This window comes from Leptonychotes weddellii, chromosome 14 (assembly GCF_054177405.1).
Source record: "Leptonychotes weddellii isolate Sample4059 chromosome 14, ASM5417740v2, whole genome shotgun sequence".
Taxonomy (NCBI): Eukaryota; Metazoa; Chordata; class Mammalia; order Carnivora; family Phocidae; genus Leptonychotes; species Leptonychotes weddellii.
In genome coordinates, this window is record NC_138382.1 from 42,392,433 (window position 1) to 42,419,783 (window position 27,351).

At 43.3% G+C, this 27,351-nt stretch overlaps 1 protein-coding gene across 4 annotated transcripts in view; it reads left to right on the forward strand.

Moving 5' to 3' along the window:
• TEK (TEK receptor tyrosine kinase) overlaps positions 1 to 27,351 on the forward strand; it is a 94,216-nt gene that overhangs the window by 63,721 nt on the left and 3,144 nt on the right. For 2 of the 4 annotated variants that reach the window (XM_031032001.2, XM_006737023.3), the window contains 12 exons: positions 2,940 to 3,101; positions 4,272 to 4,406; positions 8,857 to 9,144; positions 11,106 to 11,405; positions 13,217 to 13,371; positions 15,231 to 15,441; positions 17,830 to 17,940; positions 20,183 to 20,373; positions 20,920 to 21,033; positions 25,191 to 25,261; positions 26,260 to 26,300; positions 27,220 to 27,316. In XM_031032001.2, the coding sequence (XP_030887861.1) occupies positions 2,940 to 3,101; positions 4,272 to 4,406; positions 8,857 to 9,144; positions 11,106 to 11,405; positions 13,217 to 13,371; positions 15,231 to 15,441; positions 17,830 to 17,940; positions 20,183 to 20,373; positions 20,920 to 21,033; positions 25,191 to 25,261; positions 26,260 to 26,300; positions 27,220 to 27,316 (1,876 nt within the window). The remainder of the gene's footprint in view (positions 1 to 2,939; positions 3,102 to 4,271; positions 4,407 to 8,856; positions 9,145 to 11,105; positions 11,406 to 13,216; positions 13,372 to 15,230; positions 15,442 to 17,829; positions 17,941 to 20,182; positions 20,374 to 20,919; positions 21,034 to 25,190; positions 25,262 to 26,259; positions 26,301 to 27,219; positions 27,317 to 27,351) is intronic. The other 2 variants (XM_031032000.2, XM_081803046.1) reach the window with 2 other exon arrangements.

Genomic DNA, 27,351 nt, shown 5'->3' on the forward strand with positions numbered 1-27,351 from the left:
ACCCTAATGACCTCATTTTGACTTCATTACCTCCTTAAAGACCCTCTCTCCAAATAGAGTTACCTTCTGAGGTACAGGGGATTAAGATTTCCACATAAGAATTTTGGGGTAACACAGTTCAGTTCGTAACATCATACAGTGGAATATTAAACAGCAATAAAAGAGAATTCCTGCAATAGTATGGATATCATAGACATAATAAAGAGCAAACGAAAATACATGCTTTATGATTCCATTTATACAAAGTTAAAGAACAGACAAAACTAAATGATAGTGACAAAAGCCCGGATAATAGTTCCCTATTGACAGGGAAGGGGCACAAGGGTGCCTTCCAGGGGGCTGGAAACGTTCCCCATCTCAATCCGGGTAATGATTACATGGGTGTGTGCACAGGTAAAGTCCCTTGAGCTAAATGCACTTAAGATTTTTGCACTTTATAATATGTATATCTCAATACAAATTACTAAAAGACAAAAAATAAAATGATAAATTACTAAGAGGAAGCTTTTGGAGCAGTTTGTTTCACGCTTACAAAAGTATCATTTCTACAAGATTTTGGCATTAATAGCTACAATAAAATAAGCATTTGCTGGTTTAAGCAAACAGGTGGTCTTATTTGATCGTACAAGGGAAGTATGACTTAACAAATGAATTTACTCACAGAAGTGCACTCTTCTCAGGAACTGCCCTAAGTAAAAACACTGGCAGAATCTGAAAGATTCTATGTTACGTAGCATACATCCTCGGGGAGAAAAAAAAAAAAGGTATGCATTTTTAAGAAGGATGGGCTGATGGAGCTATAGAACTCACAAGAAATTCAATGGACAAACACTTATACAGCATCTGTAAACCTACATGGTCTTTTACCTAATGGAATTCAGAGTCCATTGCAGTGTTTTACCACATTTCGATCATTATCCCCTCACCAAGGAGCCCCTTTAGAAATTTATTCCCAAATTCTCCTCCCCTCACCATAAAATGTTAATATCATGAATGTACTGCGTATCTGTTTATGTACTGTGGCTCTTTGGAAGGCCATAAACCATTGTAATATCTGAGGCTTTTTCAATCCTGCAAGAATTAATTTTAACCTACATGGGGGTGTTATTTCACCCTATTGAGAATACATGGTCTTTGAGATGGGGAGATTATTCTGGATTATCTGGGTGGACCCACTCTAATCAGATGAGTCCTTAAAAGCAGAGAATTTTACCTACCTATTGTCAGAAAGTGATCACAGTGGAAGAAGGGTTCAAGATACATGACATTGTTGACTTTAAATATGGAGGAAGGGGCCACAAGCCAAGGAATGCAGGTGGTTTAGAAGTTGGAAAGTACAAGGAAATAGAGTCTCCCTTTGAGCTCCCTTACAGCCCTACTAACACCTTGATCTTAGCCCAGTGAGACCCATGTCTGACTTCTGACCTCTGGAACTGTACGAATAAATTTGTGTTGCTCTAAGCCAAAAAAAGAAAGAAAGAAAGAAAAAAGGAAAGGAAGGAAGGAAGGAAGGAAAGGAAAGAAAGGAAAGGATAGAGAGAACATGCATGGTCTAGAGGAAGACCAATATCAAATGTTCACACAAAATCTCTAAGACTAATAAATTATGAAAATTGCAATGGAGGAAAAGACTTAAGTTCTTTGAAGCCTAACTGAGGGGTATAGCCTCTGTGAAGAAATCACATCAGAGCTGATTGTTGAATGATCAGTTAAGAGGTAACAGAGAAAGATGGGAGGTCTGGTGCATTGCTTTCAGGAGAACAACATTTACAAAGAACCTGAAACAGAAAGGAGCTTGTTGCATTGTTGGAGAAATTGAAAGTTCAGGGGCTGGGTGATGGGCATTAAGGAGGGCACGGGATGTGATGAGCACTGCAACTGATGAATCATTGAACACTACATCCGAAAGTAACGATGTACTATAGTTGGCTTATTGAATTTAAATTTAAAATTAAAAAAAAAAAAACGCAATAAAATAAAAAGAAAGGTCAGTGGCACTGGAGGGTATTGGGTGAGGGGAAGAGGAGGCAGGGGCTCAATCGTGCAAGGCCTGACAGGTCATGGTATGAATTTTAGATTTTATTCTAAACATGATGGGAATCCATGGTAAGGTCTTGAGCAGAGGAGTGATCATATTTTAAGAAGTACTTTGTGGCTAATGAGTTGGAGGGGCAAGAGCAAAGCCAGGCGATCACAGCGCAGGCGACTGCATTGAATCTGAACAGAGAACTGAGTGATACGGGAGACTGGGGGAGTTCTCAAGCCCTGAGACCTCAACCACCAGCCAGTGCCACGTCCTTGACTTCCTCATGAGGAAGAATTCAAGGAGTCAGAGAATAGCCGAAGAAGTTTTATTGCAAAGCCAAAGTACACACTGAAAGGGGATGGGCAGTGCAGGATCTGAGCTGCCCTGGGTAGACGTAGGGGAGTTCTGCTGTTTATAGGTAGTCATAACGAGCGGGTGATATAGTCATGAAAGTTTCTGAGAATAGACGGGGAACTTCTAAAAACTCTGCATATCATTACGCATGCTCTATGGCAGCCACTATGCGCAGGCGCAGTCTAATTTTTCTATTACAAATACTCCATGATCAAGATGTACGAGGAGTACTCTAGTACCCCCAGTAGAGGAGTCGTTCTTTGACATTTGCAGGCTGACTGGGTCTGTGTGCATGTGTGCCATGGGCTTGAGCAACAACGGGAAGCTTATGGCCCTGAGAAACCACAGCGCTATCACAGGGTTTACTCAGTTGTCACGAACAGTCAGGTGTCAGACTCCGTTCCCTGTCTTTTGTTTTGTCTGCTGTTACCCAGTGTTTCCCTATGCACTTGCCTCTAGAGGGTTTTGTTGGAAATGTAAGATTACCCCTCCTCTATCCTCACCAAAGTACGATAATCAAACTCTAGAGACTAATCTGGTTGTTGAAAATTTTGTTTAGTTCTTCCAAAGCCCCTGAATGCCCCAAACGTGATCGACACTGGACATAATTTCGCTGTCATCAACATCAGCTCTGAGCCTTACTTTGGGGATGGACCAATCAAATCCAAGAAGCTTCTATACAAACCTGTTAATCATTATGAAGCTTGGCGGCATATTCAAGGTAAGGTTTGAACAGGAAAGACTCCAGCTAAAGAAGTGGCACCAGGAGAAAAAAAATTCCTCACATATAGAAATAGAGAAATCCTCTCTCCCACTCTCATTCCTCTGCCCCAGGGTAACAGTGGCTGTAGCCAAGGATTCCATTTCAGAGTTAATTACCTACCAATCCTTTAGTCTCACTATGCCCGTGATTTCCTAAAAAGGGCCCTCTATGCACTGTATGTAGGTAATTGAGGAAGTTACAAAAAGTAGAACAAAAGGAGGTTTTGGTTTAGTATTAACCCAGCTGACCTGGATATGTGGAATTAAGTCATGGCACTGTTACTGAGCTCTTCACATTCTATTGTAGACTCAGCCAAAATTCAGAATCCTAGTGACATAAGGCTGATTTGCTAAGTTGCTGTTGACAATATCAAAGGCTAGGTTTTATTAAAAAGCAGCTTTTTTTTTCATACGGTGGTAATAATCCATCGTCATTTTCTGCAAGTGGACATCCACAAAGTGTTCTAAGAACTCGTGAACACAGCCCGATTTTTTTTTCTTACCGACTGGAAATTTACCATATGGTAAGGCGGTACTTTTGCAATACCTGTGGAGAACAGAGCCTGGCTAAAGCAAATAGCTAAGGAGAAAAGATGCATATACTATTTGTTTAGGAGATCTATTTTCAATGACTTCAGAGCCCTCCATTTGTAAATGGTATGACGATTACAAATCTGCTCTCTGGTCTTTGTAAGCAAACCCTCAAAGAATCTCTTCTGTTGATAGCCTGATTGCAATCACTATGTATTTAAAAACGGTGGCAATTAAATTATATTATTTTAATTGAGATTCCCCACCCCCCCTTAAATCTAATTGTTATTCCATATAGTTGAAGATTTGTGTGGTTTTACTCTACAAATGAAAAGACAAAAGCCCTAGAGCAGACGTGATTAAGTGGCTCAGAGAGTCTTACATTAGTGTGTACATCGTAACCTGGAAACTTCCTTAAAAAAGCCTCATTTTCCTTGTGTTAGGAATGTTGAGGCCCTGAAGGGGGGGATTGCCTGTTTCCCTTAGACATTGTATTTTTGAAAAACCAAACACCAGTTCACATCACAATAATAGCATTCCACTTTAAACAATGTACAAGAATGCCAACTTAAGTTTCCTGGACTTTCCCTCTTTGCAGTGACAAGTGAGATTGTTACACTCAGCTATTTGGAACCTCGCACAGAATACGAGCTCTGCGTGCAGCTGGTCCGGCGTGGAGAGGGTGGGGAAGGGCATCCGGGACCGGTGAGACGGTTCACAACTGCTTCTATCGGTCAGTGGAAGCAAACAGCATTTCTTCCTGCACTGGGTGGGAGGGGGGAGGAAGGGGAAAGAGGAAGGAAGACCAGGAAGGGTGGTGGTGGGCGAGTGGGTGGGTGGGGTTGCAGGGGGAAGGAGTTTGCTTTTGAATGGGTGGGAAAGTGACAGGAAGGTGGGCAGCTTGGAGCCAAATAGTTCTTTTCTTTGGGCTGCACTCCTGGTCTATGTCCCTGGGGGAGGGTGTCTGCGGCAGTACGGGGACAGAGGAGGAAGCAGATGAGCCTTCAGGAAGTCAGGGCCATCCCTTAGGAGTTGGGATTTACTTAGCAGCAACTGCTTGGCTCCTGAGTTTTACCAACAGCTTCCTGTTTCCATCTTAAGGGCCTAAGCCAGACTCTTGGCACATATGTACTTCAGAAATCCCAGTTTATTTATTTTTAAAACTAATTTCTCATTTTCCAAAGTAATTCATGCACAGAGTTAAAACATCAAATAAGATGAGAAGCTTTTATCTGAAGAACAGCCACCCCGTTCCACCTCCCCACCCCCAAATGCTGCCTCCTACAGGCAGCCCGATTTACCTCCTTAAACTACTTCTTTTTTTTTTTTTTAAGATTATTTATTTATTTGTCAGAGAGAGAGAGCACGCGCTCGTGCACAAGCAGGGGGAGTGGCAGAGAGAGAGAGAGAGAGGAGCAGGCTCCCCACTGAGCAGGGAGCCCGATGCGGGGCTCAATCCCAGGACCCTGGGATCACGACCTGAGCTGAAGGCAGATGCTTAACCAGCTGAGCCACCCAGGCGTCCTCCTTAAGCTACTTCTTATGGGATATAGGCCTCCATGTTTCTAAATCAGTGGTTCTCAAACATTAGTATCCATAAGAATTACCTGGAGAGCTTGTTAAAACAGATTTCTGACCCCCCGCCCCGAGTTTCTAATTCAGTAGGTTTGGGGTCAGGGTTGGGCTCATGATTTTGCAGCTCTAAGAAGTTGGCAAATTGTACTTGATGTTGTTGATCCTTGATCCATACATTCTAAGTAATATATGTAGCGATATTTGATTGATCAATGTTAGTATCGGTTGCCCTTCTATTGTGTTCATTGAGGGTCCCTTGAATTTGTGAAGTTTCCTTGACACTAACCTGGGCTCCAGCTTTCTGCTACCCAGGTACCCCTCTCTGAAACAAGGGAGTGATCCCTTATAAAGTTTGCTTTTCTAGTGTTCACTGTGTCTTATCATTTGTTACTGTCTCCTGGTCAGCCCTGTATAGTTTGAAGTTCACATATATTTCATTCATTTAACCTTAAAGGGTAAGAATTATCTTCCCCATTTTATAGATTGACAAGTAGCGTCTCAGAATGGTTCATAAATTGATCTTCAGACTTCACATCCTTTTATTTCTCCAATTATTATTAATTATTATTAATTATTATTATTATTTTACCTAGGAGCCCAAAGATACCATTTCTTATCCCAATTGGTAAATTTTTCTGTTTTTAGTCTACTTCGTAAAGGCAGAAGGATCCAGAATGAGTGTGCTCTCCTGCAGGGGTGTTGCATCCCTAACAGAGACTGCCCCCTTCGATCCCCCCCACCCCCAAATTTCCATCTCACCAGCAGCATTCTTTAAGAACCAAATGGAACTCAAGAGCTACTCTGGTCCTTGGAGAAGCAGTGTGCAAATAAGGGATGGTTTCCCGGGACCTCACCAGGTAGCAAATACAAAAAATAACACCAGAAACTCTGTATAAGTTAGAAGACGAAGAGATCAAGGGGGCCTCTGCTCTGTGGTCAGGTTGCTGCTAAAAGGCAAATGGTAGTTAATTCTCTCTCTGGCCAGTGTTGATGAATCCAAGGCGAAGGTCATAATCTGACTCAGATGGAAAGTATTTATGGAACAGATCATAAAACACTTCACAGACCCACACGATACTGTCTTCAGTATTCAGAGTATGTTCCAGCCTGGATGTATTTAGAAGTCTCTTGGAATATTTCAAAGTAGTTCTCAAGGGTAGGTGGGGAGGGAATTCTTTTTTTTTTTTTTAAGATTTTTATTTATTTTGACAGAGAGACAGCGAGAGAGGGAACACAAGCAGGGGGAGTGGGAGAGGGAGAAGCAGGCTTCCCGCGGAGCAAAGAGCCCGATGTGGGGCTTGATGTGGGGCTCGATCCCAGAACCCTGGGATCACGACCTGAGCTGAAGGCAGATGCTTAACAACTAAGCCATCCAGGTGCCCTGGTGGGGAGGGAATTCTTGAAGGTTCTTCTTTTCCCATCATTTGAATTTTGCTGATGTTTGTTTTTTAATTCATCTGGCAGTTGCACTATTTATAAGTATGTTGATTTAATGGTGAAGACCAGGAGGCCAGGAGTGGAGGGAAGAGATCACACTCTGAACACAGGCAGAAAGAGGGCAGGTAGGGAGGGGTGAAGGGTAAGTCATGTTCCTGAAGGAAAGGAAAAGGGAAATGACCATTTATCGAGTGACTCTTCTGTACCAGGCCTAGACTTAGGAGGTTTGCATTTATGCTCCAAAACATCAACTCTCTGTTCTGCTTTGTCATTTTAAGTTTGCTTGCCTCCTCTGGGCAGCTTCTTTTGGAACTTAAACTTCAGAGATAAGCGAAAGGAGTTACCATCACCTCTTTCAACTTGTAAAGGTTATAGAGAATAATAGTTATTTAGAGTAATACATGTATTAATATTAAATAGTTAAAATAATGATTTTATTTACAAAGGCTACAGAGAATAATTATTGCTTTAGCATAATGCCAAGTGAATTGTGAGACCTGATCGCTGGTTCTCCCTTGTGTAACACCAGTCAGAACTGGCCGGTGGGAGTCACCGTCTTGGTGTATGGAAACAGACCCTTTCTCTCACTTCTAACCGAAAAGAGCAGTTTTCCAACCTTTTCTCCCTCTTCCTCTCTCTCCCGCCCCCACCTTCCTCCTCCTTCAATTACCGCCCCCTTTAGATACCTGTGTCCTTAGGACAAAATGTCTCTTTTGTCCTAATGTCTCCCCTGCCATGAATTTTAATACCATAGATATATTTATATACTGTGGCCCTACATAAGCAATTGTAATATCTAAAATGTTCTCGTATCCCACGAACCAGTGTTTGTCCCCTTTAGGGGCAATACTGTCCCCACTGAGAATGCATGAGTTAGAGGATCCCTATTCTATGTTTTGAAAATACTTGATATCTGGAAGTGAAAAGTCAATTTACTATTATAACTGAAAATACAGAGTCCTTCTGTGCCCATTGACGCAAGATAAGACAGGAAGGGAGAAGGGAGGGAGGAAGGAAGGAGGGAAAGTAGGTTATGTAAGAGTCCCTGACTCCTTCTATTTTCATATCCATTATCCCATGTGCTTCTCCTAAGTCTGAAAGATAAGTATTTCCATTTTGTGTTACATGTGAACTTGGAGAGCTTATGCATTTTCCCAAGGCCGCAAAACTAGGCAGGCTCCTATCTCTTTCATTTCAAAACCCATGTTGTTTGCATTCAGGTGCCTGTCTGGTAGCCCAGGTTCTTGGCCAGGGCAGGTGTGGTCATAGCCAGCACCTTGCTGTGATCAGAGCAGGGCGAGCCCAGGCCCTGCCACCACAGCCGTTCCAGGGCTTGAAATTCTTCTACGGGGAAGTAACCCTGAAATTGCGTTAAAATATATTGCTCAGAATCGTAACCGAAACACTGAGTAGTTAGTTACCCACCCCTCCTATCCCACAACCTTGGAAAATCCACTGTCTTATCAGTTTCCTCCCTACCCTTCAGCAATTGTAGCCATGACTTTTACCAAATTGCAACTAGAGTTTTTTCTCATGTATTGGAAATATTTTTTTTGGCCTCCCATACTACTCCCAACGATCTATTTTAATCCTTTGGATGGTTATATCATAATTTATTAAAGCACTTTCCTATTTTCAGCATTTAGATTTCTTCTAATTGTTTGCTATTATTAAATAATGCCATAATGAATGTCTTCATGCACTTTGGTTTTTCTCTTCCTCTGGATTATTTCTTCAGGATAAATCCCTGGTGCGGTCAGGGCCAAAGCAGACGTTCATTTCTAGGGCTCTTGAAAAATACTCCCAAGTTGTTCTCTAAAGGAGTTCCTCTATTATAGTTACTCAAACTACAATTAGAATTGTTATAAATATTTGCAATTTTGATAGAAAAAAAAGTATGACATGGCTGTTAGCTTGTGTTTCTTTGATGGTCTGTGAAGTTGTCTATTATTCTAGAAGCCAAGGTTCTTCTGTAAAGCGGCCCTTTGGGGCTGTTGTGCTTCACCCGATGCAAAAATCATGATCTAGGGGCACCTGGCTGGTACAGTCGGTAGAGCATGTGACTCTTGACCTCGGAATTGTGAGTTCAAGCCCTGTGGTGGGTATAGAGCTTACTTAAAAATAAAAACATCTTTAAAAAAAAAAATCATGATCTTTCTGGTTTCTCCCAGGTCTCCCTCCTCCAAGAGGTCTCATTCTCCTACCAAAAAGTCAGACCACTCTAAATTTGACCTGGCAACCAATATTTCCAAGCTCAGAAGATGATTTCTATGTTGAAGTGGAGAGAAGGTCTGTACAAATGAATAGTGATCAGCAGAATATCAAAGTGCCAGGCAACCTGACTTCAGTGCTACTTAACAATTTACACCCCAGGGAGCAGTACATAGTCCGAGCCAGAGTCAACACCAAGGCCCAGGGGGAATGGAGTGAAGATCTCATTGCTTGGACCCTTAGCGACAGTAAGTAACTCACATGGCCCCACTTTGCCTGAACGACATTTGACTACTGCTGCTTGGACTTAGCTGCCATCAAGTCAAGACTGCTAGACATCATAAAAGGCAGTTAAGGATGGAAGCTAATTAGCGCCCCCACCCCAACACACCAAACCATTTAAATAACCTGTAATATGTAAGAAAGGCAGGACTGTGCTAAAATTTACCTTATGCAGTTATTTATTAAGTAAATTAATAACATGAATAAGGTTTTCTGGGGTATGTTTAATTTGTTATAGGACAGTTTTCAAGATTGTCCTGTTTCTTCAGCCCTCCAGATGCTGGCTAATTAGATAGGTCTTTCCTAATCTTAAAAGCTAAATGACTCTGCTTGAAAATCTTCATAGTAGATAATTCTTAGGGTTATAAAATATATTTGAGAGTAATAAAACCTTTTTTCTTTCAAAATATTCTGCAACTCAGGCTTTTCTCTATTTCAGATTGGTCATTTAAAATTAGTTGGAACTTCTTGGGTTTCTTGGTAGTATTGAAAGTTTTTCATCATTAAGCAAAGAGTTCTGTTTAGATTCACTGCATTAGAACTGTGTCTGTGTATTTTGGAGTCCTTGGAAAGATAAAATATGTCTTGGCCACACTGACTACCACTTAGGTTAGGATCATGGGGTCCCTTGCCAACACCTGATGTCTCCAGCTCTCTTCTGCAGCTGCATCTCCACTTGCTCAATACCAGGTGTAGAAAACGGCTCCGTGTTCCTCCAGCCACTCTCTTGTATTAGTGACATGTGGAAGTCTCACCTGCTACATCAGCGTTCAGGGATTCTTCATCACTTTTTAAAAATTCTATGAAATTTAAAAATTACAGGATAGTGCAGAGAATAATACAACAAACACCCACATTACTACTACCCAGAATTAACAACTGTTAATATTTTGTCATATTTGTTTTCAGCCCTTTTGTTGATTTGTGGAAGTAAAAACACAATACAGATCACAAGTCCCTTGGACCGTCATCCCTACTCTCATTCTATGGCTGGCTCCCCAGAGACAACTGCGTTATGAGTTTGCTGTGTATCTTTCCATTCAAGGTTGAATTGGCTCAATGTGTTAGATTCATTCACAGGTGCACATATGCATACATACCATTCTTGCTTTTTGGAATAAACACTATGATTCCTATCTTACCCATGTTCATTGTTTAGATCTGACATATACTTTTTTAACTTCTGCATAATATTCTATGTTATGACTATATCATCTTATTTATATATTCCCTTTGAGGTGGACATTTAGGTTGTTTCCTTTCTGTACCACTTCCTTCCTTCCTTTTTTTTTTTTAACTATCCCAAACAAAAATGCAATGACCATCCTTATGCATGTCTCCAGGTGCATAGGTGTGAGAGCTTTCCTAGGGAATATGTCCAGAAGTAGAACTGATAGGCAATGTTTCTCATTCAATGTGTACGATGTTCAGGAGTATATGAGAGTACCATTTTCCCTATATCAATCTCTGTACATATATCCTTTCCCTATATCTATATCCTTTGATGTTGGAGACCTTTTTATTTTTCATAATCTCAAAGGTAAAAAATTGTACCCCACTGTTAATTTCAGTTTTCATTTTCTTGATAACTAGCAATGTTGAGTATCTTTTCTTGAGCAGTGGGATTTCTGCTTTTTGATGAATTTGTTGGTACACTTTGCCCAATTTCTACTGGTTGTAACAGAATTTGATGTCTTAATTTAATGCAAGGGTGAGAAAATATGTGATGATATATGTGTTGTCATTTTCCTGTCTTGTGCCATTTTGTCAAGTCTGCATGGAGTCCACTTCCAATTGATTGGAATCACAACCTGAGAAAACACCTATTTGCCATTCTTGCTTTATGAGCTGACAGTAAGTATCCCTTAAAAGCATAATAATCTAAGATGGTAGTGTAACTTAAGTGAATTTTTTTTTAAATTTCTAGTTCTCCCTCCTCAACCAGAAAATATCAAGATTTCTAACATCACAGACTCCTCAGCCATGATCTCTTGGACAATCTTGGATGGCTATTCTATTTCTTCTATTATCATCCGTTACAAGGTTCAGGGCAAGAATGAAGACCAGCACATTGATGTGAAGATCAAGAATGCCACCATTACCCAGTATCAGCTCAAGGGCCTAGAGCCTGAAACAGCTTACCAGGTGGACATTTTTGCAGAGAACAACATAGGGTCAAGCAACCCAACCTTTTCTCATGAACTGATGACCCTTTCTAAATCTCAAGGTTGGTAGAGTGGACAGGTATTTACCTAGGATTATTTCTGGAGAGTATCAGAAAAGCCCCACTATCTTAATTAAGATATTTACCTCATGTGTATGTCATGTGACATAATTCATTTGTCTACATAGGCTTCACCATCTCTAGATAGGTTCTTAAAATGAAAATGCCCCTGAGAGGGATACCGTGTTGATCCATTTTCTTTTTGTTAAGTCTTAGACTAAATTAGCCCATTTAGTTTGCACTCCCCATCCAGCAATGGAAGCTCTGAGGAATGTGAATTCAATTCCATGGAAAAAGAATGTGGAACCTGCTTAGTGAAGGCAGGCTTATGAGGGTGCTTCAGTGGGAGGCTCCAAGAACCAACTCCATTCTTTCTCAAATGAACTCCTCTTTTAGCTTAGATGACACCATGCAATTCTAAGTTGTTGTTTTTGTTTTTCCTGGGTTTTTTTGTTTTGTTTTTGTTTATTTGTTTGTTTTTTTACTTTTTGGATCCAAGTTATGATGCCTCCATGTCCACCACTAACCCCCACTCCAGTGAGAGTAAGCTTTTTGAGATAGATGTAGGTCCCTCAGAGTGCCAAGGACACGATGCCCAGTGTTTGTGACTGATAATACCAGTCAAACGTAGTTAAGTGAACAAGGGACCAGGATAGGTGGGACTGCAGCTCCTGGAGCACCTTCCCTTTGAAGTCTGTCTGCAGTGGCACCTGCCAGCCCTCTGCAATGTGTGACATTAGATGGAAAGTTTTGCAGATTTATAATCTGGGTGAGTTTATTTTTCCAGAAAATCTTATAGTAGCAAAAACTTCTTGGCTTTTGAGGGCTACCTAGGGCTTAAGAAATAAAATGAAACATGCCATATTTTCAGGACTGATTCTTTGGAATATTTCTGAAATGTCCAAGGAATGTTATGAGTCTGCCAATTACAGAGAGTTGGAGTTTTCAGTTGACACCCTTAATAAATACATTATTTTTACAATTATTTGTGTTTTGGTAAAATGTATACAGGCCCTAAATCCAAGCTATACATAAAATACAAACAGAAAAATTAAAAACAAGGCATAACAAAACAACAAAATCCTCACCATTCTGTTCCAGATGTATCTTTATGTACCCATGCTTAGAGATAGAAGGAAGGAAAGAGAGATAATCACAAAAGAATTCTTATAAGAAGATGGGGTCATGCTCTAAGTACTGTTTTTCATAAAGATATATTGCATTTAGTTTTGAGTTTAAATTAGGGAAAGAATTGGATTAGACCATAATCTTTAATAGTTTATTTTGACTTGAGCCCTAAATTTAATGGTTTTCCTCTTCTGTCTTTCCCTCCTTCCCCTCCTCCTTTCCTTCATTCTGTCAATGGTATTCTCAGGTTTTCTCCATCAGCTTTTTAAACAAGAAAAAAAAATCTTATAGACTCTAAGCTCGGCATCTTAGAACTTGAGAACTTTTCTAGGTGGGGAAATTGTGCAGGGAGGTTTAGCCACTTTCCCAAAGTCCTATATCTAGTTAGTCATTCTCCCTGCTACTTGATAATGTGCTGCTGCTTGGGCCTCTACTTGGAAGTAAAAGTGGGACAAATGGTAACAACTAATAATTAGCATTTTTCCTTTTTTTTTTTTTTTAGGTCTTATAACAATCCTCTCCATTGAGTTTCAGAACATATAAATGAGGAGCTCAAGGTCCTGTAGCAATTAGGTGGCAGAGCCAGGGCCGCCATTACATATCCATTGTACCTCGATGTCACCCATAGATGGTCTTGGCTTATCTCTCCTAAACTAACCCTGCTGCTTCTCCTGTGTTCTGTGCAGCACCAGTGGACCTTGGAGGTGGGAAGATGCTGCTTATAGCCATCCTTGGCTCAGCGGGAATGACCTGCCTGACAGTGCTGTTGGCCTTCCTGATCATGTTGCAACTGAAGAGGGCAAATGTCCAAAGGAGAATGGCCCAAGCTTTCCAAAACGTGGTAGTGCCTCATCTTCCTACTAGCTAATAAGTACAAGTCTGCATGTATGCAGAATCTTTGCTTTAAAGATGTGGACCGGGAAGGGTGCCTGGGTGGCTCAGTTGGTTGAGCATTGACTCTTGATTTCAGCTCGGGTCCTAATCTCAGGGTCGTGAGTTCAAGCCCCGCATTGGGCTCCAAGCTGGATGTGGAGCTGACTTAAAAAAAAAAAAAAAAAAAGATGTGGACCAGGAAATTTACTTGTAAAACAAATATTTCCCTTCTTCTCTTTGACTTCCATTATGAAATGGGAGATAAACACCATGACTATGTAATTTGTTGTCCAAACCGGAATGGTTTTTTTTTTTTTTTTCATTTGAGACAGAGAGATACAGAGAGAGAGAGAGCATGAGCAGGGGGAGGTGTGGAGGCAGAGGGAGAAGCAGGCTTCCCGCTGAGCAGGGAGCCAGATGTGGGACTTGATCCCAGGACCCTGGGATCACGACCTGAGCCGAAGGCAGATGCTTAACCATCTGAGCCACCCAGGGGCCCCAAACTGGAATGATTTTGAGAGTGGAAATGTTGCTCTTAATAATTATTTAGGAAGCCAGGGCTAAAACAGAACTATTGCCCTGCCCAAATGAGATGTATGGTCATCCTAGTGATGAGTCACCAGGGAGACCAATCTTGCAACATGAAGAATTGAATGCTGTTGGTAAGGAGGGACATGAGCATAACCAGACCTCAGTATGATGGGTAACGATGTATTGTGCTAGACAAGTTTTCCCCACATTTCCTATTTCTAGTTCCTATTTTAACTTCTAATTTCTCCCACAGTCTTATTATTCCTCATATATATTATATATGTAATATATATGAATTTTAGGTACATGTGTGTCTCTCCATTCCTTTGTACCCATCAATTGGCAGTCATAGTTCATACCTGGCACTGCCTCATTCTTTCATCTAGAAATTTTGACTAGTAGCCAAGGTTTACAAAATCATACCTGACCAATATACACCCTGTTTGAGTTCTTTGGTATGCCATAGCCTGAACGTTTTTCTAGTTTGTGGTTTCAAGCTCTGTAAGATAAATTTGTACCCAATTTATCAATTCCATGTATAAAACATTGAGTACAATTACACATTCCAGAGGAGGTACAGCTTCATGTCCACAAATCCCTGAGATTCCCCTCCTTGGAGGACAAGGGGAGTGTTGTTATCTGACTCTATGCCAGAGCTGACTCAACTCAGGCTGTCACTGGAGAGGAAAGACCAGCAAGGGGGCTAGGTGCGCTGGAGCTTTGTCATGATATGTCAGCACCCTCTCAAACTCAGGAGAAAAGGTGATGCTATGTTGGGTTTGACTATAAGCCTCTGTCATCCTGGAGCCAGAGTCTGCTGCAGAGTGGGCTTGAGAGGTTCTAAGGTTCGGAATAAGTCAGAGTAAGAGTCAAGAATAGGCCAAGACAATGCAAGGAGAGCTCTTAGTGAGGCACGGCCTCTTACTGCCCCAGACGGGATCTCTGAGTTCTTTTCCAAATCAGAACTGAACACCTGCTCATTCCACAGCTCAGTAGAAACTCAAGCGTGACTAATTGGGGGATGTGCCATCCTGTGGCATACCTGCTGTTATTCCCCTATGCTTGCACTCTGCAGACATTGTTAATCGATTGTAGCATGCCTTCCACCTGAGGCCTGGAATTAGCTCATGCAGCCCTATAGACAGCCTGTTAGATGAAACCTATTTCCATCTGCATTCTGGAATTAGATAGACAATTTCTTGTTTTACCTGGTATGGGATACAAGCCAGGAGTATTTATGCACATTAGAATTATGAAAAACCCTGACACAAAACCATGAAAATATTGTTTCTCCAGAGGGAAGAACCAGCTGTGCAGTTCAACTCAGGAACTCTGGCCCTGAACAGGAAGGCCAAAAACAACCCGGATCCTACAATTTATCCAGTGCTTGACTGGAATGACATCAAATTTCAAGATGTGATCGGGGAGGGTAATTTTGGCCAGGTTCTTAAGGCGCGCATCAAGAAGGATGGGTTACGGATGGACGCTGCCATCAAGAGGATGAAAGGTCAGTGCTTGACCAGATCAAGTCAGCATTTCACTAGGGTGGGGAGAAAACTTGACTTCCTGTTGAATCTTTCCGCTATGGTCTTACATTATTTAAACAAAAAATTGGCATGATGTCAAATACAGCTGTTCTGTGCTATGGCAGGTGATAGTTCCTTTGAGGTCAGCTAGTGATAGGGTCAGGACATACATATGAAGGCATGAGCTGTTTAAATGCCAATGTCTTGACTCATTGGGATGTGAGAATATAGATTCTCTGTCACACACTTCTAACTTTAGGGGAGCGCTGTTGTTTCTCTTGATGCACTTGGTTCTCAAAATTGAGTGTGTATCAGAATCACCTGGAAGGCTTGTTAAAAACAGATTGTTGGGGTCCACCCTGGTTTCTGATTCAGCAAGTCTGGGGCAGGGCCAGAGGATTTGCATTTCTAATTAGCTCACAGGTGATGCTGATGCCGAGGGTTTGGGGACCACACTTTGCAAACCACTGTCTTCATGGATTATCTGCATCAAATCTCCCAGAGACATTGTTAGAAATGCATCTGCTTGGCCTCTCCCTTTGTTGGGTCCAGTGTATGTGAATTTCTGGGGGGACACGTGAGAATCTGTGTTCTTAACAAGCGTGCTCTGTGATTCTTCTGTATGCTCAAGTTTGAAAACTGCTGATCTAAGGTCAGAAGATCTACATCTTTTCCCGTTGTGTTCATCTCAGGACTGCTTGGTGCCTACCCACTTACCAAAATGGCTAATAAACATCATCTGAGAAAGCAGAGTGACTAGCTCACTGGCGGTCCTGGCTGTGTTCTCTTTTGTGTGAAGGAGCAGTTTACGCGTGGCTTGACTATGAAGCTGCAGTGTTGCTTGTCTAGCATGAGGGCTTGGAAAGTCATGTGTTAGAGCAGGGAATTTCATTAACTCCCTGTTGTTGGTTAGCTTCACAATGCAGGCTCTGTAAGGTTGCTGATAGGTTTTCCTTTCTGATGGCAATATTGAGCCTAAAGTTGGAATTAACCCTAAATCTAATTAAATCATTGCTGCTTATTGCAGCGTTGACAGAAAAGAAATAAAATAAAACAAATAAAATAGTGTCTGTGTTTAGAGATAGTAATATGTTTCAAACACACACACACACACATATGAACACACACAATTTTGCTTAATATCCATAAATCTCTTTTCTGTTTTGCTACGTTAGTCACGAGGAATTTGGGGGAACAGAAAGGATAGTATGAGGAAACAGGGTATAGAATCTTGTAAAACCAGGGCTTTTAAAATCTGACCTGAGCCTGATTGTCTCATGCCCATGTGAAGAGGTGAAATAGCTTAAATGGGGCATCAGGGCAGAAACTGTCTATAGGGAGAGTGATGCATTCAAAGGAGGACAATTACTGAAGTAGGAGGACAGCCTCCTTATAAATAACTTCATTTTAAAAATGCTCCCAAGGCATTGACCCTTGGGCTTCTTGTGGTATGAACAGGGTATCTGACCTGGGGTTGCCTACTAGCTAGCTTTATGGGTACCCGTAACCCTTATGAAAAATTTTATAATTTCCAAGCACATTCAGGCATGCACAGGGCCACCAGCACCCAACTGTCCCCCTCTCCCACCTTTCCTACGCAATGTTATTTTTCAAAAAACAGTAAGAGTGCTCTGTCACTGATCAAGGCTGATCAGTTTGTGCATCAACCAGAGAGAGCCTTCCCTTCAGCCTGCTTGGTACCTGATGGTTCTTCCTCTGCTCCAAGTGCTAATGGAGAGACAGGATGAAAAGAACAGAAACAAACACAATTCAGTTTCCTGACCACCAAGCACTTCCACGAAAATGCTGTTGGATTTGAGTTTATATTTTAGCAGGACTGGTTTGTGGAAAAGCAAGTTAAAATTATTGTAAGAAAGCAAGGTGTGTGCATTCCTTGTGTTGTTGCACTGAAACTTTGGTTCTCTTGCTAAGCATATTTATTGCTGGACAGCGGCTTTAGCTAGAATAGGTAGAGTCTCTATCAAGTCATTTCACAGGGTATTTGAGAGCTTAAACAAGGAAAAGTTTAAAGCAGTGGTTCTCAACCAGGGATAGTTTTGCCCCTTGGGGGGACATTCAGCAGCGTCTGGATCCATTTTTGGTTGGGCTGCTGGTACCTAGCAGGAGAAGCCAGAGATGCTCCCGTACATCCTTCTGTGCACAGGACAGCCCCCAACAACAAAGAAGCGTCAGCCCAAAGTGGTACCAGTTCCAAGTACTCTTCCTAGAGTAATCTCTGATTTCTGTACAGTTTTCCAGAACTGATAGTGACTCAGTGCCCTGAAGGTCCTCCGAAGGGAACAGGAGAGGACAGTTGTTTCTAAAGAGGCCTAACAGAGAGGGATCACAACTCTTGACTTTCTTCCCAGAATACGCCTCTAAAGATGACCACAGGGACTTCGCTGGGGAACTGGAGGTTCTCTGTAAACTTGGCCACCACCCAAACATCATCAATCTCTTGGGAGCATGTGAACATCGTGGTAAGATGCTCTTTTCCTATCATTCCTGCCAGAATTTTTTTTTTTGAAACAGGCACATTCCATATTAAAATCAGTAAAGATAATAATCTTAAGAATGTCACCTATTTTTTCTTTTTAAAGTTGCAGTTTCAATCTGAATGTCTAGTCCCATTTATAAATTGTGCTGAGGTTTGGCATTTTTTTCGAGGTAGGTCTCGAGGTTGGATCTTTTGCCCTCTGATGTGGTTCATCATTACTGCTCAAAGGTACCCATGGTTGCTGCACACTCCCATCCTTGCTGATCCAGAGGTTTCCTCAGCTACTATTGCTTAGGTAGACTGGGGGAGCCTTCAGCATTAGGAAGAGAGAAGTGCATTGGCTCTTCTTAATTGCTTACCTTTTTCCCTCCAAACTCAAGACACTGATAGTCTGAATGTTAAATCCATGAATGCCAACAATCAACTGTGATGTGGAAGCATTGGTGATGATTAGGATAAAATAAGAACAATAATAAGCTTATATCTGATTGAGCTTTTTTTCCAAAACCATTACTGGTACAATTACAGTGGAGCTTTACAACTATCCTATGTCGCACATACTTTTTTTTTTTTTTAAGATTTTATTTTTTTTGAGAGAGAGAGCATGAGAACAGGGTGAGGGGCAGAGGGAGAAGCAGACTCCCTGCCGAGCAGGGAGCCCGATGTGGGACTCAATCCCAGGACCCCGGGATCATGACCTGAGCCGAAGGCAGTCGCTTAACCGACTGAGCCACACAGGCGCCCTGTCACACATACTCTTAAATTTCAAGTTATATTATTGATTCAGATATTATTGAGTACTTCTATGAGTTCACTTCTCCAGGCTACCTGGGTTTATTGTTCTGCAGCAATGCTTACACTTAACTTCGCATGGAAAAGTTCGCTCCCACAAAAAAAGCTCCACACAGCAATTATTTACAAACCTGACAGCCTCTTGTTGACTTTGCAGCACAAACAGCAAAAATAGAAAAGAGACTACTTCCTTTTCCTCAATTTATTAAACTAAAAATACTGGGGCTTCAAACAATATATCATTCTGTGATCCAATAAGGGTGTAATTCTGAAAGCCAGATCATGTCCCTTAGGTTAAATAATGAAGTAATGACATTTATTTTTGAGCTATTTCCTGAAAAGAGTAATCAGCGTGGGACAGCAGTAAATGAAAGTTAACAACAACAAAAAAGTAACCACCAACAACAGAAAAGTATATCTTTTAAATTTTTACTGTCATCACCTTAGCATGTAATTGGTTGGCTCTTAAAATTTATAGTTCAGTAAGGAAGTGAGAAAACATTGAGATGTATCTTGCCTTACAGTGCAACATGGTACAGTGCTAGGGTTTTTTTTTGTTTTTTTTTTTGCCAGGATTTCAATGTCTTAGAATGTCATTGAAGTTCAAAATCATTCGACATTTTAAATTCAAAAAATGACATACCAAAAAATTTAACTTTAAAAGACCATAAAAGCACTCTACTTTTCATTGACTCTAGAGATCAATGTTTTTATGAAAGAAAGTAATTTTATTAAAAAAAACAATTTGGGATAAAACCAAGACAATGGACCATAATGTTTTCGAGGAACCCGTTGTTTTATTTGTCTTTCTAAAAGTTTGTGCTTTCTGTTTTCTCTAAGCAAAATGCAATCTCTGACATTAGACTCTGCTGACCTGCAAGCTAATCAGCAATACGGTGACTTAGGAGAGTTTTCGGGGAGGAGTAGAAGCAGGAGAGAGAAAGTTACCTGATGTGGGTCCTTCTGCCATGGATACTGAATCTTTTTTTTTTTTTTTTAATAACCTCAGGAAAAGCTGAGACTGGAATAACATGCCTAGTTCATATTAGTTCTCAGTCAATATTGAATAAAAATAAAAGGTGATGGAGACCAGCTGTCCTACATCTTCTGGAGGCAAACACGTTGATTTCATTCCACTCTTATTACTGAGTAGGTGAAAGCATTCAGGAAGCCTCCATGTTAGTCCACAGGTGGTGGGAGGGAGGGCAGTGGGAAGGAGGAGACCCTGGGTTCAAGCATGGGGCCCTTTAAGCATGGCAGGAGCATGGAACTTCTCTTCCTCCCGTCGCCAGCCTTTCCAAGGTTGGTACTGCTAGACATGTTGCTTTTAGACACCGAGTGTTATGAGCAGTTCTCAGGACCATTGGACATCTCAGAAATTTCACAGCTGTTGAGGGCCACTGAGAAGGTGGTGTCTCTCCCTTTCCCCAAAGGCTACCTGTACTTGGCCATCGAATATGCCCCCCATGGAAACCTCCTGGACTTCCTACGCAAGAGCCGAGTGCTGGAGACCGATCCGGCCTTCGCCATCGCCAACAGCACCGCCTCCACGCTGTCCTCCCAGCAGCTCCTCCATTTCGCAGCTGACGTGGCCCGGGGTATGGACTACTTGAGCCAAAAACAGGTTTGTTGTGAGGACCTTGCTGTGGCCATTTTTCCTTTGAAATTCTCTCCAGAATCAGAGTTGAGTTAAATCTACACATTTTTCAAGTCCTCCTCCCCAGTAATTCCCCTTAGTATCTCCCTAATTTTCATCTCTTTGTTACTGTTCTACTTATATAGAAGTTAAGGCCAAACACTAACAATCCCTGTATTTAGTGAATCTCAGCATATGTATTTGGTGAGGTGCCTCAACCCATCTTAGCTGCATCTGGGTCCCAATGATGCATAACAGCAGATGACTTACATGGCAACAGGAAGATTTAGTGATCTGGGTTTCTTTTTTTTTTTCTTTTCTTTCTATTTTTTTTTTTTTTTTCCTGAAATGCTTCTCCCAAGACATGGCAGGTCATTTGGCAGAATCCACTGAAAATTCTGGAGAGGAACTTTAAGGGACTTGGATTCCTCTCTTCTCTATTTCCCAAAGTTCTTGCCCCAGTGGCTTTGTGACAGAAGAATGAAGTGAACAAGCAAAAGTGCTGAAAATACATGATGTTTTTTAAAATTTCAGTTTATCCACAGGGATCTGGCTGCCAGGAACATTTTAGTTGGTGAAAACTATGTAGCCAAAATAGCAGATTTTGGATTGTCCCGAGGTCAAGAAGTATATGTGAAAAAGACGATGGTAAGTTCAGAGCGCAGACCCTGAGAACATCCTCCCCAGGGCCCCTCCCTCTCCCAATGGCCCTTCTCTTGGAATACCGCTGTTCTTTGGTGACTTAGGCACCTGGCTCTTTACCCCAGGAGATAGTGCCCGGGCCCAGCAAACGTCCTTTCAGAGTTTTGATTCCTAAAATGACTGAGGGCTCCACATTTACCAGTGAAAAGCCACCGTCACATGTGGCCAAGGGAAGCTACATGCAAGCCTCATGGTGCAGGGGCTCTGGTCTGCATCCAGTTCAGACCCCTAAGTGTCAGACCCAGAAACCTCTGAGGAGCTCCCTCAATCCCCCTTCATGCACAGCAAGCATAGGAGGGGCAAAAAAAAAAAGACATTTAACTTTCCAAATATAAAGGAAATAAATTAATGAGGTTCCTAAATCACAAGGAGGCCCTGGAGAGAAATTCATAACTTCTAAAGCCCACAGAAGAGTTCTCTCTTCACCAAAAGTTTTCCACTGTCTCTCCAAGCCCACATCAAATCCACATTCGCCTGATGATACCTCCTCTCCCAAACAGTGATATTTAATCTTCAAGTACAAGATCCCAGGATAACGTCACTACAGTAGGAGGGAAGCTGGACTCATTCTGCTTTTGTGGCCCAGCGGAAATCATAAAGCCCCAGAAATGCCCCTTCCAGGGACTTGAGAGCCCTGCTGACAACATGGCGCCGCCCTCTGCTTTCCCTGCGTGGGTGGGCAAGTGCAGAGCCTTGGGGCTGACAGTTCCTGTGGTGGTCGTATGTGTTCGGTGGCTCTACCCCAGTGGCATGGCCCCTCTTTCCTAGGTCTGATGGACATTGCTCAGGCTCAGGTTTCCTGGGACTACTGCAGTTTTCACATGATCCTTTATGTTTGTGGGTGACAAAGTGCCTCAGCCAGGCTCAGGCTTTTGTGTTTATCCTCTTATTCAGGGTTTGTTGTTTTTTTTCCCCAATATACTTATTTTAGTTACTGACAAGATAACACAAACAATATTCAAGAATGTTTCGAAAAGCAAATGACCCCATAGTTCACCCCCTTGACACATTTTATTTTTCCTTTACTTACTGCCTTCCACAAACATACATATTTTTATATATTTACTATGCCAGTGAACATAACCATTTTGGATCTTTCCAGTCCCTTTTTGGATAAGGGTTTGAAGTGGGGCCCCTTTGGCCCTTAGAGACCATCACACACATCCAGTGGGGCCCTAGATACTTATCAATGTCAATGCTTTCAGATGCTGTAGGCACCTCCCCAAGGGCTGGCTTCCACGCAATAGTTTTTTTCACTTGTTCTTATCAGCTTTTCTGAATTTGCTTGACCCAAAGCGGGCAATGTTTCTCTGAGGAGGGCCTGGGCTTGTCTTAAAGAAGCAGGACCCACCACTCACCCATTTACTCCCACTCTCCCTGTTTCTCCTGGGCCATCTGAGACTTGCGCTCTCCTTCACAGAGCCCCTTTCCTTCTCTCTGGCATTTGGGGGCTGTGGTGCTCTGGGTGACGGGGTGGAGGCACTGACACAGTTTAGCCCCACAACCTACACATTTTATTTGGATGCTGTCCTCAGATCCCCAGGGAAAAAGCTAGTTTGCTTGGCATTTCATAAAGGGCAGGGATTTCGGCAGTCTTGGAGAGTTTGGGGAAAATGCGTAGAGGGGCAGAGCGCTTAGATGGGTCAGAACTTAATTCTGTCTGCTAGCAGCTGGGTGAAGTGTTCTGTGGCAGCACAGAGGGTCTGGGAGGAAAGACCAAGGGGCAGCCGAGGCGGAGGAAAGGTGAGGGAATGGAGAGAAACGAGCTCCCTGCAAGAAGGGTGCAGTGTGGCCAGGTACCACCAGAGGGCAGAGCGGCTACCTTCTCTGGCCTCCTGTTTAAACCAGCCATTTTTTACTCTCTGCACTTCAGAATCATCTGGGAAGCTTTCAAAAAGTACCGATGCTGAGTCCTAAGGCCGAGATACTATGATTCAGTCATTTTGGGGTGGGGCTCCTACATCAGTTTCTGTTTGTTTTTTAAGCCCCCCCAGGTGATGCTAATATTGGAAGTTTTGCAAACTAACGTACTAAGTGATTTGGGGCTTTATTATCGTGATAGATCCAGCCCCTCATCGATTTATTTATGACTAGAGTGTTTCATGCTTGTGCTAGGTTTTGGGGTAACATAAATTGAGACAGTCTCCACTTTTAAAGAGCTCGGACACGCAATGTACAATTGTCAACAGTTGGTGAGTGCTGAGGGCAAGGAGAGCACAGAGGAGGAATGCACACTGAGCTGAGCCTGTGGGCAGTCATGAGGGCTCCCTGGAGGAGGCCAACTCCTGGGTTTTACAAATGTTAAATAGATATTGGAGATACAGGAATGAATTGGATGACCTGGAGGGTACAGTATATATAAAGACCTAAAGGCAAACATTTGGGGGTCAAGTAATTCAGTGTGTCTGGAGTGTAATGCAGAGAAGAGGGAGAGTTAAAATTCAAGGTGGGAGGAGGCAGGGGTTATAAGGTCTTCTTGAAGATTCTTGAATTCCAGCTAAAAAATTTTGGATTCAGTTAAGGACTTGAGATCTTGGAACAATAAGGAACATTGAAGAACTTTAAGAAAAGGAACCATGTGGCTGGATTTGCCATTTCGAGTGATCAGTCTGGCTATGGTGAGGAGGACTGATCCTTAGGGAGTGAAACTCTGAAGCAGGAAGATCAGTTAAGAGGTTATCCTCAGGTAAGAGGCAATGGTGGCCTGAACTTCGGTGAGAGAGCAAGGGGGACAGGTGGAAGTGGACAGATCCAAAAGATGTCAAATGAGAAAAATAAAAAAGCGAACATGGAACTTAGTAATTGGGAGGCATGAGGTCAGAAGCTAGCAGGTACATAAAAGCGAAGACAAGACAGAAAGTGTCAATGACTCTGCATTCCTGTGGAGGGGAAGCAGCAGCCAGGATAACAGGTGGGCAGTTGGGAGGGGTGGGCATGGAGTGGAGGGAGGCGAATGTTGAGGACACACTGAAGAAGTAGATTTGAGAAGAGATAGTTTTATAACTGAACCATAAAGTGCCAATCAGACTTAAAATCAGAAAGAGCTTCAGAATATCACTACTTCACAAAGACCTAGGAGACAAGGGCACGTTCAGGAGAAGTTTTGGGGTCCAGGACAGGGCTGGTCTCAGGATGGGTGGCCTGGGAGAATGCCTGCTCCTGTTTCAGGGGGGCTGAGAAGATCCCCCACATAGTCCTGATGTTGCCCCACCTCTTGGCTAAAGTGGGCTGAAACACCACTGTTGGAGCTTGGACAAATCCCTGGGAAGGAGGCAGCCATCTCTCAGTAGGGCCCATGTGATTCCTAGGGTGGGTCGTTAGGGAGGGAGCCCCAAATCACCGTGAAACTAGGACTAAAACATAGAAGTCAAACTTCCCAGTGTCCAGTCCACATTCCTTTTTCCCTGGTTGGACTTAAAGAAATGAGGACAACCTGGACAGAGTCAGGGCCAAGCCCCCAAATGATGAGTGAGTGTCTCTCGTGCCATCTCCAAACCCATTGTAAACTGCATCTACGGGAAGCGATTTCCCCCTCCACTGATGCGTACGCACACAGTTCCCTTTGGTCTGAGCTCTCCTCCCCCCGAGTCACCTGATGACACCTACACATCTTACAGGACCTAGCTCCGAGGTCCCCTTGTCTGAAAGCCTTCCCCATCTCCTCCAGCCACAGTTGGTCACCAGAGCCTCTCCCACATTACAGTTTAATTCTTGGTTTCTCTGCCTCCCTCCCCTTTCAAACCTCTGAGGGCCTCTGAGAGGCACAAAGTGAATAAATAGGATGCCTACCAAAAAGGCCCACAGCCACCCACACGCACACATACCCACACTAATTACACTTGTTATTTTTCTTTATATAAAACTGCCATAGGGACTCCTTGAAGCAAGCAGGGCTTATCCTCTTTGCATGTCTTTGGATTTGAGAACACTCTTGTGCGTGGCACGTACAGAAACAGCAGTCCCTGAGTCCGCCATACCTTGTGTCTGGGGAATTGCAAGTGGAGTTCCCCGTGGGCTTGGGTGAAGCAGAGCTCCAGGCAAGCCGCGCGCCCCGGGCAGTGTCCCTGTCTTGCCTAAGTGCTCTCTCACTTTGCTCTCTCCAGGGAAGGCTCCCGGTGCGCTGGATGGCAATCGAGTCACTGAATTACAGTGTGTATACAACCAACAGTGACGTGTGAGTAAGCCTTTTATTTTGAGGGATTTTTTTCCCCCCAGGAAAATAAGCATTTGACAGAGTTCTTAAAGAGAAGCAGGACTATGATGTCCCTCTGTGGAATAAAGCTCGTCAGTAAGCCCAGGAAATAAATTCATAGTCTACAAAAGGAAGCCTCAGAGTAGACCGTTTTCATCGTGTAAGGCCATTGGTAGCAGGCCGTGGGTTTCCTTCTGCCGGTCAAGGAGAAGTGGTGAATTCTCAGTCTGTAGAGAGGCAAGGGGCATATGGGGCTTCCTGTGGCTCCGAGTCCCAGACCGACCTCAACGTACAGGACCCAGAGCGTGGAGGCAGCCCAGACTAGCTGCTGGGGGTCTGAGGTGGCAGGGACAGAAGGCAGGCCAGAGCAAGAGCACGTCTCTGCTCTCAGCCTGCAGGGACAAGTGTCAGGCTGCCAGTGGACAGGAGGGTTGGGAGTGAGACCTAGGCCATGTGGAGGCCTCGAGGGTTGAGGTGACTTGTCCAGGGAGTTTAGCTTCTGCCTGGGGAAGGGCAGAGGGCTGGCGAGTACTCGTATCCTCGCTGCATGCAACGTGCCTTTTGTATGTTCTCTCACATCCTCTCTGCAGAGCTTAGAGGCAGCAGTTGGTGTTCCCACTTTCAGAACACACTGAGAGGCCTCAAGAGGTTCAGTAACTTGTCCCAGGTCACACGAGTACCAGGGTGGCAGAGCTGGGTTTTAACCCCAATCTCTCAGCTTAGAGTTGCACCTGCTGTCCCCAGCACCGTCCCATGTTCTCTGCCTAAAGCGAGTGGGGGCTCTAACGCGGTTTCCCTGGTAGAATCCTTCCATCGGCCCAAGAGGAGGTAAACACATGCCACGCCAGGGCCCTGTCCTAGGGAGCGCCCACATTTGACATTTCCTTTTCTGGCAAAGCGTCCATCACCCTGACTTTTGAGGCAGAAAACTAACTGGTCAACTTGTTTGATTACTGGTTTCCCTGTCGTGTCCCCTGCAGATGGTCCTATGGAGTGCTACTGTGGGAGATCGTTAGCTTAGGTGAGTATCCATGTTTATCTACCAGGTGAGACTACAGGCGATGGGCCTGGGCCCCTCCCATGATCCCTCACTGTGTCATTCCACAGGTGCCATTTTTATGTTTTGATGTGGCACCGCCAGGTGGGACTGGGACATAGAACTTGATAGGTTTCTGTGTCTGAGTGTGTGTGTTCCCATGTTTCTTTTTTGAGAGCCCTGTATCTAATGTCATGCTTCACACTAACAACCTGGTAGCTGGGAGATTCATTAGAGGTTGTCTCTGAGCAGGGATGTCATAGAACTATTGCAAGTTTGCCTGTACAACTTGAAGATGGTATGTTACACAGCCATGAAAAGTCATTTCTGAAGGCCATTTAATAGCATGTGGAAACATGCATGTCAAAATCCAGAAATTTCCTTACGCTGGGATCCCAGTTTTATAACTGCTACCCATGAAAAACCTGGAAGGAGTACACAGAGAGTAATACAAACTATTGCTTGCTTTCTTAACTTTTTTGTATTTTCCAAGTTTTCTATAGGAAGCATGTCTTATAATTAAAATTGGGCAGTAACTATTATAGATCAAAAAGGAAGTGGATAACCTAACTGCAGACTCCCAAGTAGGAAAAGATACCATCTCACTGGTACACTAGATGAGCTGGGCAGGCTGACTTTGGGGAAGAGAAATAGCGCTGTGAGTAAGGAGCCCCGTGCTGGATCTTTCCACTGAGGGGATGGCCACCCTGTGGTGTGGTTGGAGGCCTACGTGCAGCGGGGCTGTGCAGTGGGTTTGCTCAGACAGGAAGATCACGCTGGGTGGGCACCCTCCCTTGACATACCCTGTCTTTCTCCCAGTCTCTCGGCTTGAGAGGCTCGGGGCAGGTGACACTGCTTTCCACACTAGCAGGGGCTTAGGGCAACGTGGTTGTCTGTCTTCCAGGTGGCACCCCCTACTGCGGGATGACATGTGCAGAACTGTACGAGAAGCTGCCCCAGGGCTACCGACTGGAGAAGCCCCTCAACTGTGATGACGAGGTGTAAGCCAGGCCACACCCTAGGGCCGTTTCTTCTT